This window comes from Saccoglossus kowalevskii, chromosome 21, assembly GCF_978046115.1.
Source record: "Saccoglossus kowalevskii chromosome 21, keSacKowa6.1, whole genome shotgun sequence".
Taxonomy (NCBI): domain Eukaryota; kingdom Metazoa; phylum Hemichordata; class Enteropneusta; family Harrimaniidae; genus Saccoglossus; species Saccoglossus kowalevskii.
The window spans coordinates 14,490,461-14,508,595 of record NC_140661.1 but is presented as its reverse complement, the minus strand read 5'-3'; the positions used below and the strand labels follow the sequence as shown (position 1 = coordinate 14,508,595).

The 18,135-nt window shown below is 37.4% G+C and overlaps 1 protein-coding gene across 1 annotated transcript in view; it reads right to left on the bottom strand.

The window, feature by feature from the left end:
* LOC100374813 (uncharacterized) overlaps window positions 1–18,135 on the bottom strand; it is a 92,364-nt gene that overhangs the window by 36,727 nt on the left and 37,502 nt on the right. Inside the window, 14 exon segments of the mRNA XM_085494868.1 lie at window positions 690–935; window positions 1,493–1,684; window positions 1,960–2,151; window positions 2,547–2,732; window positions 3,829–4,077; window positions 5,030–5,224; window positions 6,659–6,841; window positions 7,668–7,853; window positions 8,192–8,318; window positions 8,320–8,438; window positions 8,901–9,104; window positions 15,779–15,958; window positions 16,877–17,050; window positions 17,633–17,761. Of these exon segments, the coding sequence (XP_085350994.1) occupies window positions 690–935; window positions 1,493–1,684; window positions 1,960–2,151; window positions 2,547–2,732; window positions 3,829–4,077; window positions 5,030–5,224; window positions 6,659–6,841; window positions 7,668–7,853; window positions 8,192–8,318; window positions 8,320–8,438; window positions 8,901–9,104; window positions 15,779–15,958; window positions 16,877–17,050; window positions 17,633–17,761 (2,562 nt within the window).

Here is an 18,135-nt window from a genome sequence, read left to right as displayed (position 1 = left end):
TCCGGACGCTGTTAGAGGCATTTTTACGATCAAAATAAGTAATATTTTAATGTGATTATTGGTTTATTCGTGTTCAGCGTTGGACTGGAAATTCAGATGTGGATCGGAAATTACCAAATTTGATCAGTGGTTTTATCCCTACTGATCTGATATATGCTTTCTTCAATTTACCTTGTATTCAAAATTTGACCTACCCATGCAACAACCGATTGATGATAAATTTTAATATTTTTGTGCCAGGACGTCATTTCCGAACATTGATATCCCTGCTGTATTATTGGTAGATGCATATGCATTTGTGTGAACCATGTGATCTCCTAAACCTATTACTGTAGAATACTGTATTTTCACTTGAAATTAATTTTCGCTGAAGAAATGATTCAGTGAAAATAAAATCCAGTGAATATACCTTTTTTCCTATAATTTACATTCAACTTGTCAATTATTAGTGAAAATAAATTCTATACAAAACACCAAAAATGTCTTTTCGGCGATAATTTTTTTTTTTACAGTACTGTAAATTTGGAAGGCAGGACAGACTGTACATTGATTTATATTGCTGAGAGATTAGTCAGCTCTGGGAATCCTACCCAGAACCTCCCTGATGTGAGGCAAACACACTAACTACTGTACCATATTACCCCAAGTGACTACAATTTTAACAAACAATCCAATATGAAATCACCTACCTTGCACAGTGATTGTGAATTGACATTGCCCAATATTTCCTTGTTCGTCAGTGGCTGTGTAGAGTTGAGAATAAAGACCAATATCCCAATACGCCGGCAATGACTGTGTGTATGGTCCCGTGGTTGATACAACCCCCTCATTATCATGCGCAATGGGGTGTGTGAAATTAACAAGACCAATGGTTAAACATTTATCAGTTACAACAAGCATATTGGGTGGACACGTGAAAGTTGGAGCCTCAATGTCTGTGAATAAAAAATAAAAATTTACACTCACAAGGAGATTTTGAAGTGAACTTTTTGGTAGAAGTTGATGAAATTGGCAACGATTGAAAAGATTTGAAGAAAATACTTTTACAATAAAAACCACCAAGATTTTGTCATTGAGATTGCTCTGTATGTTACAAGGTCAGAACAACTGGTTAACTACAAGGTTTCTAAATATTGTTGAGTACCTGGAATCTAGTTGTATTTATTTCTATTTAAAAAAAAATTATTATAAGAATTTGGGGTTAACAGGGAGTGGGAGAATCAGGAAACAGAATTTGGAGTTGACTGATGAGAGTGGAACTTCCAAGGAGCAGAATTTGAGGGGAATCAGAGAAGCAAAACATGAAAGGAATCAGGGAAGCAGAATTCGGAGTTAATTGAGAGCGGAAGATCCGGGAAGCAGAATTTGGGGTTGAGTAGGAGCAGAAGATCCGGGAAGCAGAATTTAAAGGAAATCAGGGAAGGTGAATTTGGGGTAAACTGGGAGTGAAAAAACCAGGAAGCAGAATTTCGGATTAACTCAAAATGTGTACCTTGACATGTTGTACTCTCTTCACTATGACTCCAAGTGCCGTCATGGAGACAAAGCCGAGTAGTTGGACCAATCACTTGGTAGCCATCTCGACATGTATAAACACATTCATCGCTATAGTTACTCTGTAAATGACAGCTAGATGGTGATAATATTCCTTGTGGTGGGACAGGCAATGCATTGCAGGTTTTAACTGAAATTAAAATCAGAATCTATCTCATTTATATTTTAATTAGATAAACTGAACCACATCCCTGCTATCACAGATTTGTGATTGGCTGACAAAAAACTATTATATATCTTATCGACCACAAGCATTTTTAACAACCAGATGGCCATATTAAAATTCTAATGTCTTGTCTAACATGAAACTCTCTCAGAAAAAGTTGAAATGTAAAGATGATAGCAATAATAGTACAGCACCCTCTCAGAAGAAATTATAAAAAGTCACATGACAAAACCACATACTTTGGCAAACTACACTTGTTCCATCCCAGGTACCGTCAGCTTGACATCTTTGTTCTGTTGATCCTTGTGTCACCTGGTAACCTAGATTACACTGATATTGGCATATAGTATTGTAAGGCAGCCATGGTTGAGAGTTGTCGCATCCTATTATATCACTTTGGGATGGTGTCACAAGCTGAGCACATTGAGTGACTACAACAAGAATAAATACATCAAGTTAATACTGGAAAAGACGCACAACAAATTTTAAAAATAAAGTAAATATATAATTAACAGATGTGTATACAGTGAATTTCAGTAAGACATGAATGGTTTTTATATGAAATATTTATAAAAGGACAGTCGAAAATTTGCCAATATATTGAAGGAAACCTGCAATGACTTTTATCAAATTGTTTCCATCGTGAAGTGTATTCTTTAGATTTGAATAAAGCACAACTTATTTATTTATAAGAATGGTTGTGATTGGCTACCAAAAACAAAAACTGACAGTCTGAGCCATTCAGATAACTGCTTACATCTGTACTGCACTTGTTGACCAACCAGATTTTATGTTTTATCCTTTGAATAGAATGATGATGACTTACGCTGACATAAACCATGTGGTGTCCAGTAACCATTCTCGTTGTCATCAGATTCACAAATTGTGTAAGCAGACCCAACTAAATTATATCCAGTATTACAACGGATAGTACACAAGGAACCATAGTGATTTGTACATGCGTCTTCTATGCTACCAAACAGTGGGTATGACAGAGTAACACATCGTATCACTGTCAAAAAAAAATACGTCATGAGAATATAAGGTTATATAGCATTTGAAATAATGTCAAAAAACTAAAATAGATGTATTTACTGTTGTGGCGTTAAAATCATTTCTCAAGGGCTTATTTGTTCAAGAAATTCCTTAGGATTCCCAACAAAACATCAAAAAGTAACAGCAAAGAAATGCAGTGATTACTGTCTGCATAGGTTCTTCATTATACCTATTTAAGCCAAGTATTGTCTCCTTCACAAAATAAAGCAGCATACCATTTTCCATATTTTTTTCCAAAATGTTGATCACATGTCGTCCTTGGGGAAATAATGTTCATTTGGATTAATGAAGAAAAAAACAAAAATATTGCACCAATAGTTTAATATAAGGCATCCAGATATACAGTATTACATTCAAAAGTTTCTGATTTGTTTTTCCAAAAGAATTGACAGAAAAAAAATAGGTTTAAAATCAATGAATTTGGCGGTGAAGTTAACAATGACAATTTCTACAGAATGTTTTATTTAACGTTTTCACCACCAGTTCTGTGAGGAGAGCCACAATTTATTCGGGAACGTCTACGGTCGATGCAGGAAAATCACTCAGTCACGAGAATTAGTTAACCATTCAATAGTTTTATTTCAAACACCAAGAGAAAAGTGACCAATTGTAACAATAACAAATTTGAGCGGTAAACCATGTGATTGGCTGAAGGCTATACATTGTAGCTAAATATAACAATGACATAATCGTATAAATTTCTACATAAACTATGACATGTGTGGAACCCCCAACGATAAGTTCCCTCTTTATTGTCTGCACTGAATTTCCTTCAGAAGATTGAAACGAAAATAGCCAGATTGTTTGAGTCAAAACTGAATATTGACTCAAATTTTGTCTGTTGGCTCCAAAATTAGGGTTCATTTTCAGAAATATTTTAGAATACAAGAAAAAAGTGGGCGAAATTTGGGCGAGAAAGTCTGGTGGTGAAGGTCAACAAGTCTATGGACTAGAACCTGGAAGAAAGCATTCCATTTTGACAGCGATGTGAAAATTTAACAGTTTGAGTTATATGATTTAATAAGTTGACAGGTTACCATAGTTACAATTACCTTTGATTTGGACAGTGAACCTACAGGTTGCTAGGTTACCATCACCATCAATGACTGATATAACTACAGCATGATACCCCTCTGTTAGACTTGCACCATTCGGTTTGGATGTTGTCATGGTTACAGGCTGTCCACTATTATCAATTACTACTGGAACTGTCCACGTTGCAACAGCAGACGTTTCGCCTTTCGCTGCATATACCACCATATCAGACGGACACGTACCATTAAAGTGTGGTGCTGTTACATCTAATAAAGAAATATTACCACTAAATTAAAATTGGTGATTACCCACAATTCCAAGTCAAGTCAAGGTTATACAGGTGGTTTCAGTAATATAATCCCAGAATGTTGATGATACTGATACTTGTGCAAGAAGTCACATGGTTATATATTTAACGTCCATATAAACTTTGTGTATACCAAAAAAAAATGGCTCATGCATTGCCATACTTAAATTTGATTTGGCCGTGTCAGCGCAAAAACAGTTTGCTTAATGTAATCAACAACACTGCAGGGATTTTTTTAAACAAGGGAACAGGGGTGCAGCGCCCTCACGCCATGGCCATGCGCCCCCTTACCCCGAGGAGCAGATCCTCCATCAACCATAAAATTCTGATTGACCAGGGATCACATGTGGCCACAGTCTTCAACTGTGACCTGTCTGGTAGTAATTTTGGCCCCAAGGAAGCCATAGAATGCTTCATTTTAACTTAGAATCATCAAAAACTCCACACCCTGGTAGGGAGAACCCTATCTCCCCACTTAGTGGCGCCGCTGAATTGCAGTGCTCCCTCTTGCAGTTTTTTCCTAGAAAAACCCCTGTATCCCAACCATTTTGTGAGTACTTTTTACTGTGTATTCCTGTGTGTGAAAGCTAGCAGTTCTAATTGCTGGAAAATGTGCACGAAACTTGAGTCAGAAGTTGGAGATGATTTACCCCTATCTAAGCCGGTAGTCTAAGATAGCAGAAACATCACCAAGAAAACCACATCACATCAGATTTCTATTTTAAATACCGGCAGACAACAAATGAAGATTAACCATTCAATGTACATAGATCTTTAAACCAACTGTGGACCAAATTAGTCTACATATGAAATGCCATCAGACACATATGGACAGACAGACCCAAACATAAGTTCCTATTTTGAACTACCATCTGACTGGGACTAAAACCTTTAACCACAATTCAGCCTACCTTCACAAATATGTTCATCATCAGCATTGCTCCATTCTCCAGTTGCTAGGCAACTGTGTGATGCGGCTCCTTGCAATTGATATCCTTGGTTACAAGATACATAACAAACGTCACCATAGGAACCACCAGTTATTGTACAAGATGGCGGCAAAATTATGCCATTGGAAAAATCAATAAGAACATCGCATGTTTTAGCTGCAAGACAAGTTCAAATAAATTTCAACCGAATATTTATAGTATTATACCAGAGAAAGTCGCAAATTACATTTCTAGTTTAATAGCAGGAATAATAAATACTGAAATTTCCCATCATCTTGCACATCAGGGTTTTTCATTTGATGTTTTCATCTGTCTAGTTTTTCAACAAACTTGGTTATATTTTGATTTTAATAATACTGAAATTTCACATCCATGATGATCTAATAGACCATTTTCCATTCACTGCGAGAATCACGCGTTATGCGTGAAATCGAATGTAAAAACAGGACAAACAAAGGTCATAGCGTTGTAGTGGCGTCAAACATACCGTGGGATTCACCAAACGCGAAAATATTTTGGGGGGCATTTCCATGCTTAATAATGTGCTGTACACATTTGATGATAGACAATTTCGATTAAGTCAGGGTATTCGAAAACAATATTCCTCTGTCGAAGATCGACCAGTCGATGTGAGCTACGAAATAAAGAAATTAGAGTTCAAAATCAAATCGTTTGTTTTTTGCGGCAGAGGTTCGACGGGCGCCTTTTATGCATCGGTTGAGATCTCGCAGTTGAACTGAAAATCACCTATTATGTCCTGTCCATCAACACATGACATAACAACCTCTAATCTGACTGTTTCAAGTTATATAGTACAGGGGTATTATGCACTGTTCACACTGTGAAATCAGAAGTAAATGTATCGCGGTGGTCGTCGCGCAACGCGTGTTCAAATTTCATGTAAATAAACAATGTATTTTACACGCGTAGTATACGTCACCATGAGTCCCATATCGAACAGGACGCGGCACGACGACTGCCGCCCTTTAATAATATGTTTATTGCATCTTTAGAAATACAAATTTCTATCAGTATGTAACATTTTACAAGATAATAAATAAAATAAAATACGTATCATTGAAAGCAGTGTAAATATAGTGTACAACATTGATTAATGTACTCATGTCTTTAGACTGCATCATGCAGGCATTTAAATTTGTCAGTATTTTTAATAATTTATGATGCGAAAATTATTTTAATCGTAAATTTTAAGTGCTGATTTTTGGCATTAGTTATTTTGAAATTTGGAAAATTCTCGCTACCCAAGTTGATTTAGGGTAGACTAAACAACCAAATTTTGTCACCAAACTTTGTGTGAGTATTTTATAATATACATGTATGTGTCTTAAACAACCAATCATCTTTATTTTCATAAGAGAGTTTGTACGGTAATGGAATTTATTTTCAATATTTTTGATGATTAGAATGTGTACAGCAGGTATCAGTAATTAAGAGCATTGGAAGAGCAAATTCTATGAAAGTTATTGCGTTGATTTAAACCTTATTTGGTCAAGTCAAGGTTCAAGTACATGAGGCTGTTAAGATGAGAGTTAAAAGGTTGTGGAATTCATAAACGAATGTGATTCATACCTGTACATTGCATTGACTCTCCGGACCACGTTCCATTAGACAGACATATCTTAGTCTGATTACCACTAGTATGATCATATCCAATATCACATCTATGTGTACATACATTGTTATAGATAAATGGTGCTATACAAGCAGATTGTACAACATGTGGGGGTATATGGGGGGCAGGGCATACTACAACTAAAAAAAAAAAAAAAAAAAAAGCGATGAATTATTTGTAATGCATCATAATTATTTACTAAAACTAACTTTGTTTTAAAAATCATATTTTTATGTTTCTGGTCATGTTCTTTTTGTAGCAAGAGGGCAGAAAAGGGAAATACAGATGATATAGTAACATACACAGACAAGACATTTTTTTTAAAGAAACAGAAATGGTATTGATATACGGTATTTATTCCAGGAGAAGCACATCCCTGATAGAAAAGCATAATATACTCATCTACTTTCGAGCTCAGGCTTGACTAAGCTAGGGCCCACCCCCACTTTTTAAGCATTTCTATTTTCAGGGTTATGTTCAACTAAGCGCTCAATCTTTACAACAAGCCCCAAATTTGACAGCGTAGTCATAACACCTTGTCTTTGAGTGTTGTTTGACTTTTCCAATTCCCAAAGCATTGCGTTGGTACAAAAAAACATTCCGATTAGTTAATAACAGACTTGACCTATCAGGAGAAGAGGAGTTGTAGCAGGTCTAATCGTCTAGGAAACAACATGGCATCGAAAATAATGCTGAAGATCTTGACTTTGACTTGAGCTAAATCATTATATTGACAATATAGATTCTCCTCTTTCATTTACATAAGCACATGTGTTTTTAATAGAGCAGATATAAAATTGATAAATTTATGGTACTTCTCATACCCCATAAATTCTCTATAATGCATTTTTTGAACAATTTAAAAAAAAAAAAGATTTCAACCAAAAACCTATAGAGGACGCTGTTCACATTATCCTGGGCAGCCAAGACTTTCATCAGACAGAATGTACATATAAAGGCACTTACTGTTACACCTGGGAATGGTGCCACTCCAATATGGTTGCCTATTGGGATAAATTTCGCATGACCTTTGACCTGACCCTGTAATCGCGTATCCAATGTTGCACGTGATGGTACAGGTAGATCCATAGTGGGTTGTACATGGCAACAATGTACCATGTAATGGAACCAATGGTTGGCCACAATCAATGACTGTACAGGAAATTAAAATAATGTAATTATAATTATATGTGTGCAGGGAAGAATTTCTGAAATAGATACATATCACAATTTCATGTTGCAGAAATTAAATCACTCAAAAATAAAATATGGATTCTTGAACTGAATGAATTTGGTAAAAAATTTGAATGCTTTTTTTAAACAAGATGCAAAAATTTGGCGCAACATTTTTTCACATTTTTGTGTATGTTCTTGTAGTTTATATGTTAATTTTAAACCAAATGGACTTACTCTTCCTTTGTCTACATTGTCTGCACCAAAATTTATGTGCTTTTTATTTGTGACAAAAGTTTAAAATAAGAATATCTCACCTTGTACTGTGACAGTGAACTGACAAACAGCTGAGTTACCAGAGGGGTCAGTAGCTGTGATTGTAACAGCATGCTGCCCATTACTGAGCTCAACAGGTGGTTGTACACTATGAGTTAAGTTGATTGACTTCTCCAGAGTTATCAGTAGTACTTGGAATAGCCCAGCTTACAATGGCACTTTGTTGATTTCTGGCTGCCATAACTGTCATGTCTAATGGACAGTTGGCCAATACTGGTTTGGCAACATCTGTAAAACAGACATGATGGTGTAAAGCAGGGGGAAGTTGCATGTCACGATTGGCATTTTTTTAACAGAGGGGTGGTTTCTTTAGAAAGAATTTTGCATTTACTTTTTATAGTTTGTCACAGTCCAATCACCTCCACATAACAAAGTGAAAGAATTGCAGAACTGACTTCTCTTTTAAAAATGCTTGTACGTTGTGGGTCCCACGCGACAGATACAACACACGTAATGTCATATACAATTTTACACCAATTTAGAAATTAAGCTGCACCAACTACATAGTTACCATCCTTTTCAATGCAATTGTCATGTGCAAAAAAAAAAAAAAAAATTTCATAAAGACAGAATTAAGACCAAATTTTATCCATTCAAATTTCATGTAAACAAAAGATGCATTTTATGTTGCATGAGACTTGTACTGAACGCAACATGTCATAACGACATGTTTTAAAATCATCATCATACCTTGGCACATTGGAAGGGTATTAGAGGAACTCCATTCTCCTGTTGCCAAGCAACTCTGGGATATAAAAACACTAACACCTTCAAGTTGATATCCTTGTTGGCATGACAACTGGCACACATCATTGAAAGACCCTCCTTCACTTTGGCAAGATAATGGAGTATAGAATCCATTGGTGGGAGGCATTAATGGAGGGCAAGGTTGACCTAGATAAAAAACAAACAAAATTAATTGCTTGAGCACCTTGGTTGAAATAGATTATAAATACAGTAAACATATTAAACATTCGCCGAGTTTTAATTTTGGTACTGGTAGTGGAACTGGTAAAATTGTGAATTTAAAAGACAGTGAAAAACTTAATGCTTTTCACTGTGCAGCAAACCATCATTGTCTTAATTGTCCAGCATCAGCCTGACTGGTTTTTAAAAAACTTACTTTGGTACACCAAGATGATACCGGACCATGTACACGTACCTTCATGGGTTCTTAAAACTTACTTTGGTACACCAAGATGGTACCGGATCATGACTGGTTCTTAAAACTTATTTTGGTACACCAAGGTGGTACCGGACCATGTACACGTACCTTCATGGGTTCTTAAAACTTACTTTGGTACACCAAGATGGTACCGGACCATGACTGGTTCTTAAAACTTATTTTGGTACACCAAGATGGTACCGGACCATGTACACGTACCTTCATGGGTTCTTAAAACTTACTTTGGTACACCAAGGTGGTACCGGACCATGTACACGTACCTTCATGGGTTCTTAAAACTTACTTTGGTACACCAAGATGATACCGGACCATGTACACGTACCTTCATGGGCTCTTAAAACTTATTTTGGTACACCAAGATGATACCGGACCATGTACACGTACCTTCATGGGTTCTGAAAACTTATTTTGGTACACCAAGATGATACCGGACCATGTACACGTACCTTCATGGGTTCTTAAAACTTATTTTGGTACACCAAGATGGTACCGGACCATGTACACGTACCTTCATGGGTTCTTAAAACTTACTTTGGTACACCAAGATGGTACCGGACCATGACTGGTTCTTAAAACTTATTTTGGTACACCAAGATGGTACCGGACCATGTACACGTACCTTCATGGGTTCTTAAAACTTACTTTGGTACACCAAGGTGGTACCGGACCATGTACACGTACCTTCATGGGTTCTTAAAACTTACTTTGGTACACCAAGATGATACCGGACCATGTACACGTACCTTCATGGGCTCTTAAAACTTATTTTGGTACACCAAGATGATACCGGACCATGTACACGTACCTTCATGGGTTCTGAAAACTTATTTTGGTACACCAAGATGATACCGGACCATGTACACGTACCTTCATGGGTTCTTAAAACTTATTTTGGTACACCAAGATGGTACCGGACCATGTACACGTACCTTCATGGGTTCTTAAAACTTACTTTGGTACACCAAGATGATACCGGACCATGTACACGTACCTTCATGGGTTCTTAAAACTTACTTTGGTACACCAAGATGATACCGGACCATGTACACGTACCTTCATGAGTTCTTAAAACTTACTTTGGTACACCAAGGTGGTACCGGACCATGTACACGTACCTTCATGGGTTCTTAAAACTTATTTTGGTACACCAAGATGGTACCGGACCATGTACACGTACCTTCATGAGTTCTTAAAACTTACTTTGGTACACCAAGATGGTACCGGACCATGTACACGTACCTTCATGGGTTCTTAAAACTTATTTTGGTACACCAAGATGGTACCAGACCATGTACACGTACCTTCATGGGTTCTTAAAACTTACTTTGGTACACCAAGATGATACCGGACCATGTACACGTACCTTCATGGGTTCTTAAAACTTATTTTGGTACACCAAGATGGTACCGGACCATGTACACGTACCTTCATGGGTTCTTAAAACTTACTTTGGTACACCAAGATGATACCGGACCATGTACACGTACCTTCATGGGTTCTTAAAACTTATTTTGGTACACCAAGATGGTACCGGACCATGTACACGTACCTTCATGGGTTCTTAAAACTTACTTTGGTACACCAAGATGATACCAGACCATGTACACGTACCTTCATGGGTTCTTAAAACTTACTTTGGTACACCAAGATGATACCAGACCATGTACACGTACCTTCATGGGTTATTAAAACTTACTTTGGTACACCAAGATGATACCGGACCATGACTGGTTCTTAAAACTTATTTTGGTACACCAAGATGGTACCGGACCATGTACACGTACCTTCATGGCTTCTTAAAACTTACTTTGGTACACCAAGGTGGTACCGGACCATGTACACGTACCTTCATGGGTTCTTAAAACTTACTTTGGTACACCAAGATGATACCGGACCATGTACACGTACCTTCATGGGCTCTTAAAACTTATTTTGGTACACCAAGATGATACCGGACCATGTACACGTACCTTCATGGGTTCTTAAAACTTATTTTGGTACACCAAGATGGTACCGGACCATGTACACGTACCTTCATGAGTTCTGAAAACTTATTTTGGTACACCAAGATGATACCGGACCATGTACACGTACCTTCATGGGTTCTTAAAACTTATTTTGGTACACCAAGATGATACCGGACCATGTACACGTACCTTCATGAGTTCTTAAAACTTACTTTGGTACACCAAGGTGGTACCGGACCATGTACACGTACCTTCATGGGTTCTTAAAACTTATTTTGGTACACCAAGATGGTACCGGACCATGTACACGTACCTTCATGAGTTCTTAAAACTTACTTTGGTACACCAAGATGGTACCGGACCATGTACACGTACCTTCATGAGTTCTTAAAACTTACTTTGGTACACCAAGGTGGTAGGGGACCATGTACACGTACCTTCATGAGTTCTTAAAACTTACTTTGGTACACCAAGGTGGTACCGGACCATGTACACGTACCTTCATGGGTTCTTAAAACTTATTTTGGTACACCAAGATGGTACCAGACCATGTACACGTACCTTCATGGGTTCTTAAAACTTACTTTGGTACACCAAGATGATACCGGACCATGTACACGTACCTTCATGGGTTCTTAAAACTTACTTTGGTACACCAAGATGATACCGGACCATGTACACGTACTTTCATGGGTTCTTAAAACTTACTTTGGTACACCAAGATGATACCGGACCATGTACACGTACCTTCATGGGTTCTTAAAACTTACTTTTGTATACTAAGATGGTACCAGACCATGTACACGTACCTTCATGGGTTCTTAAAACTTACTTTTGTATACTAAGATGGTAGTGGACCATGTACATGTACCTTCATGAGTTCTTAAAACTTACTTTGGTACACCAAGGTGGTAGGGGACCATGTACACGTACCTTCATGAGTTCTTAAAACTTACTTTGGTACACCAAGGTGGTACCGGACCATGTACACGTACCTTCATGAGTTCTTAAAACTTACTTTGGTACACCAAGGTGGTACCGGACCATGTACACGTACCTTCATGGGTTCTTAAAACTTATTTTGGTACACCAAGATGGTACCAGACCATGTACACGTACCTTCATGGGTTCTTAAAACTTATTTTGGTACACCAAGATGATACCGGACCATGTACACGTACCTTCATGGGTTCTTAAAACTTACTTTGGTACACCAAGATGATACCGGACCATGTACACGTACCTTCATGGGTTCTTAAAACTTACTTTGGTACACCAAGATGATACCGGACCATGTACACGTACCTTCATGGGTTCTTAAAACTTACTTTTGTATACTAAGATGGTACCAGACCATGTACACGTACCTTCATGGGTTCTTAAAACTTACTTTTGTATACTAAGATGGTAGTGGACCATGTACATGTACCTTCATGGGTCCTTAAAACTTACTTTTGTATACTAAGATGGTAGTGGACCATGTACACGTACCTTCATGGGTTCTTAAAACTTACTTTAGTATACTAAGATGGTAGTGGACCATGTACATGTACCTTCATGGGTCCTTAAAACTTACTTTTGTATACTAAGATGGTAGTGGACCATGTACATGTACCTTCATGGGTTCTTAAAACTTACTTTGGTACACCAAGATGGTACCGGACCATGTACACGTACCTTCATGGGTTCTTAAAACTTACTTTTGTATACTAAGATGGTACCAGACCATGTACATGTACCTTCATGGGTTCTTAAAACTTATTTTGGTACACCAAGATGGTACCAGACCATGTACACGTACCTTCATGGGTTCTTAAAACTTATTTTGGTACACCAAGATGATACCAGACCATGTACACGTACCTTCATGGGTTCTTAAAACTTACTTTGGTACACCAAGATGATACCAGACCATGTACACGTACCTTCATGGGTTCTTAAAACTTACTTTGGTACACCAAGATGGTACCAGACCATGTACACGTACCTTCATGGGTTCTTAAAACTTACTTTTGTATACTAAGATGGTACCAGACCATGTACATGTACCTTCATGGGTTCTTAAAACTTATTTTGGTACACCAAGATGATACCAGACCATGTACACGTACCTTCATGGGTTCTTAAAACTTACTTTGGTACACCAAGATGGTACCAGACCATGTACACGTACCTTCATGGGTTCTTAAAACTTACTTTTGTATACTAAGATGGTAGTGGACCATGTACATGTACCTTCATGGGTTCTTAAAACTTACTTTTGTATACTAAGATGGTAGTGGACCATGTACATGTACCTTCATGGGTCCTTAAAACTTACTTTTGTATACTAAGATGGTAGTGGACCATGTACACGTACCTTCATGGGTTCTTAAAACTTACTTTTGTATACTAAGATGGTAGTGGACCATGTACATGTACCTTCATGGGTCCTTAAAACTTACTTTTGTATACTAAGATGGTAGTGGACCGTGTACATGTACCTTCATGGGTTCTTAAAACTTACTTTGGTACACCAAGATGATACCAGACCATGTACACGTACCTTCATGGGTTCTTAAAACTTACTTTGGTACACCAAGATGATACCGGACCATGTACACGTACCTTCATGAGTTCTTAAAACTTACTTTGGTACACCAAGATGGTACCAGACCATGTACACGTACCTTCATGGGTTCTTAAAACTTACTTTTGTATACTAAGATGGTACCAGACCATGTACATGTACCTTCATGGGTTCTTAAAACTTATTTTGGTACACCAAGATGATACCAGACCATGTACACGTACCTTCATGGGTTCTTAAATCTTACTTTGGTACACCAAGATGGTACCAGACCATGTACACGTACCTTCATGGGTTCTTAAAACTTACTTTTGTATACTAAGATGATACCGGACCATGTACACGTACCTTCATGGGTTCTTAAAACTTACTTTGGTACACCAAGATGGTACCAGACCATGTACACGTACCTTCATGGGTTCTTAAAACTTACTTTTGTATACTAAGATGGTACCAGACCATGTACATGTACCTTCATGGGTTCTTAAAACTTATTTTGGTACACCAAGATGGTACCGGACCATGTACATGTACCTTCATGGGTCCTTAAAACTTACTTTTGTATACTAAGATGGTAGTGGACCATGTACATGTACCTTCATGGGTCCTTAAAACTTACTTTTGTATACTAAGATGGTAGTGGACCATGTACATGTACCTTCATGGGTTCTTAAAACTTACTTTTGTATACTAAGATGGTAGTGGACCATGTACATGTACCTTCATGGGTTCTTAAAACTTATTTTGGTACACCAAGATGGTACCGGACCATGTACACGTACCTTCATGGGTTCTTAAAACTTACTTTGGTACACCAAGATGGTACCGGACCATGTACACGTACCTTCATGGGTTCTTAAAACTTACTTTGGTACACCAAGATGGTACCGGACCATGTACACGTACCTTCATGGGTTCTTAAAACTTACTCTTGTATACTAAGATGGTAGTGGACCATGTACATGTACCTTCATGGGTCCTTAAAACTTACTTTTGTATACTAAGATGGTAGTGGACCATGTACATGTACCTTCATGGGTCCTTAAAACTTACTTTTGTATACTAAGATGGTAGTGGACCATGTACATGTACCTTCATGGGTCCTTAAAACTTATTTTGGTACACCAAGATGGTACCGGACCATGTACACGTACCTTCATGGGTTCTTAAAACTTATTTTGGTACACCAAGATGGTACCAGACCATGTACACGTACCTTCATGGGTTCTTAAAACTTACTTTTGTATACTAAGATGGTACCGGACCATGTACACGTACCTTCATGGGTTCTTAAAACTTATTTTGGTACACCAAGATGGTACCAGACCATGTACACGTACCTTCATGGGTTCTTAAAACTTACTTTTGTACACCAAGGTGGTACCGGACCATGTACACGTACCTTCATGGGTTCTTAAAACTTACTTTGGTACACCAAGATGATACCGGACCATGTACATGTACCTTCATGGGTCCTTAAAACTTACTTTTGTATACTAAGATGGTAGTGGACCATGTACATGTACCTTCATGGGTCCTTAAAACTTACTTTTGTATACTAAGATGGTAGTGGACCATGTACATGTACCTTCATGGGTCCTTAAAACTTACTTTGGTACACCAAGATGGTACCGGACCATGTACACGTACCTTCATGGGTCCTTAAAACTTATTTTGGTACACCAAGATGGTACCGGACCATGTACACGTACCTTCATGGGTCCTTAAAACTTACTTTTGTATACTAAGATGGTAGTGGACCATGTACATGTACCTTCATGGGTCCTTAAAACTTATTTTGGTACACCAAGATGGTACCGGACCATGACTGGTTCTTAAAACTTACTTTGGCACACCAAGGTGGTACCAGACCATGTATCGTTGGCCTGACAGATTCGTTCTTCATTTCCAGACAGTACCACATATCCTACATCACACTGATGAATACAAGATGAACCATAAAGAGGTTGCGGACATGACACTGTGCTGCTATGAACAGGAGATGTCAATTCTGAACACTGAATTGCTGTAAAGATAAAACATAGCAAAACTATCGAAACTTTTCACTGCTACAATTCATAACAAAGATAAAACATAGCAAAAATATTGAAACCTTGCCATGCTACAATTCATAACAAAGATAAAACATAGCAAAACTATTGAAACCTTTCCCTGCTACAATTTGGTATAACTTATACAAAAGGTATTTTCCATTCACTGCGAGATTTTGCGTAATGTGTGAAAAGCTTGGTCAAACATCTTCTACAAAAACTGAATGAATTGATCTTGAACTTTTTTTATATAATTCAATATTTAAATGCTGAGCTTTCAGCAGAAAATATTTAGATGCAATTATTTCAATAATTGTCTATCATCAAATGTATGTCCAAGTATATCGCATTATTAAAGCATAGAAATACGTAAAAAATACCTTTGAATTTGTTGGATCCCACGCAATGTTTTGATGCCAGTACGACGTTATGACCTTTGTTTGTCCTGTATTAAGGTTTGATTTCCCACATAACGTGCGATCTTGTAGTGAATGTTGAACGCTTTGTTGCATCCATGTCCAATATTAAAAGCAAGGGAGTCGTCATCTGCGCATGCGTCAGATGGCCATAGCATGTCATTGTTTACGAACAAGCATCTACCCATGAGCATTTGTGTTTTTAGCGTGTCTTTATCGTTGATTAGGACTCAATTCCCACGCGTACGCAGGTGACGACCCTCTCCTTTTAAGTGACACTCAACCAACAATAATACGAAAACACCTTCCTGCCAGTTATTGTCAGTGGTTACAATAGATATGTATTAAATGTCATGGTAAGTATCTTGGTAAGCGTGCACATTCATAACAAAATTGACTGATCGAGCACCGGATTATAGGTAGGTTAATGAATAAGGTGTTCTAAATTTCATATCTAAGTAAGTGAATCATACATACCAACACAATAAACTGATGGGTTTGTATCCCACTGTCCGGTAGCTAAACATGTTATCTGGTCACTGGAGGATATCTGGTAACCTGGATCACATTGTATGGTACATGTATACCCCGGTAATGTAATACAATCTGGTCTCACGCTACCATGTGAGAAATCAGCTGGGCATCTTTCAACTGCAATATGGCATAGAAGAATTGTTACTTATAGCAAAAACAAAGATGGTGCAAACAAATACACTCAAACAGCAGATTGTAAATTAACACCAAGATAATTATTTCTTGAATATTTCCAGAAAACAAGAGTATTAGAATGAAGGTAAAAATTGCCTGAATTTATATGACAAATAGTTTAATCAGACTAATTTATTTTAATTAAAGTATTTTATGGTGCGCATTTTTTTTTTAATTTTATTTTTAACATATTTTTTTATTATTTATTATTTTTTGCTTTTTTTTAATCACCTACTTAAAAAACAAATAAATCAGCAAAAAAAAATAATGAATCAAAATAAAATTGAAATGATTGAATATATAGAAAAATAAGTTTTGCATTGTCTTTTAATTTTATTTTTAACATGTTTTGAAATGATTGAATATATGAAAAAATTATTAAAATGAAAGCAAAATGAAATGAAAAAATCCCAAATTAGGACAATTATGAGATTCAAATTTGAAGAAGTTTAGATGTGCATTGTAGTCAGGACACATGCAGAAATTCTGTATTGGTCAGATACAACAAGATAGAGGAAATGTTACCTCCATGACATGTTGTCCCATCATCTTTCATTTCTACCCCATGTGGACAGTCACATGACCTGCCAGTTGGGGTTGGTAAACACAGACTACTGCAGCCTCCATTTCTTGCATCAGAACAACCATTGCTACCTGTATATGCATGTATAAAAAAAAATATCCTATTATATCTTGGGGGTTATTTTGCAATTGCACCTTTTAGAAGCAAGAGAACAATTTACCGATCATTTTGGAAATTTTCCGGGGGGTTTATTTATTCCGGGGTTTGTTTATTTGGGACTTGAGAGTACTGTGCTAGGTCTAATTTTTCAGCACTTGTCCTTATAAATCCATGTTGTTCTTTTATAAATCAGGATATACCGGTAGTTGTTTGGCGAATCTGCGGTACGATGGTATCCTCGGGGGCGGAGCTACGTCACGGACGTTCTACGTTGCTAAGACGCGCACCACTGTACCACGTATTTCTATGGGCTTTGTGCACGCTGCTGTGGGATGCCTGTGGAGCC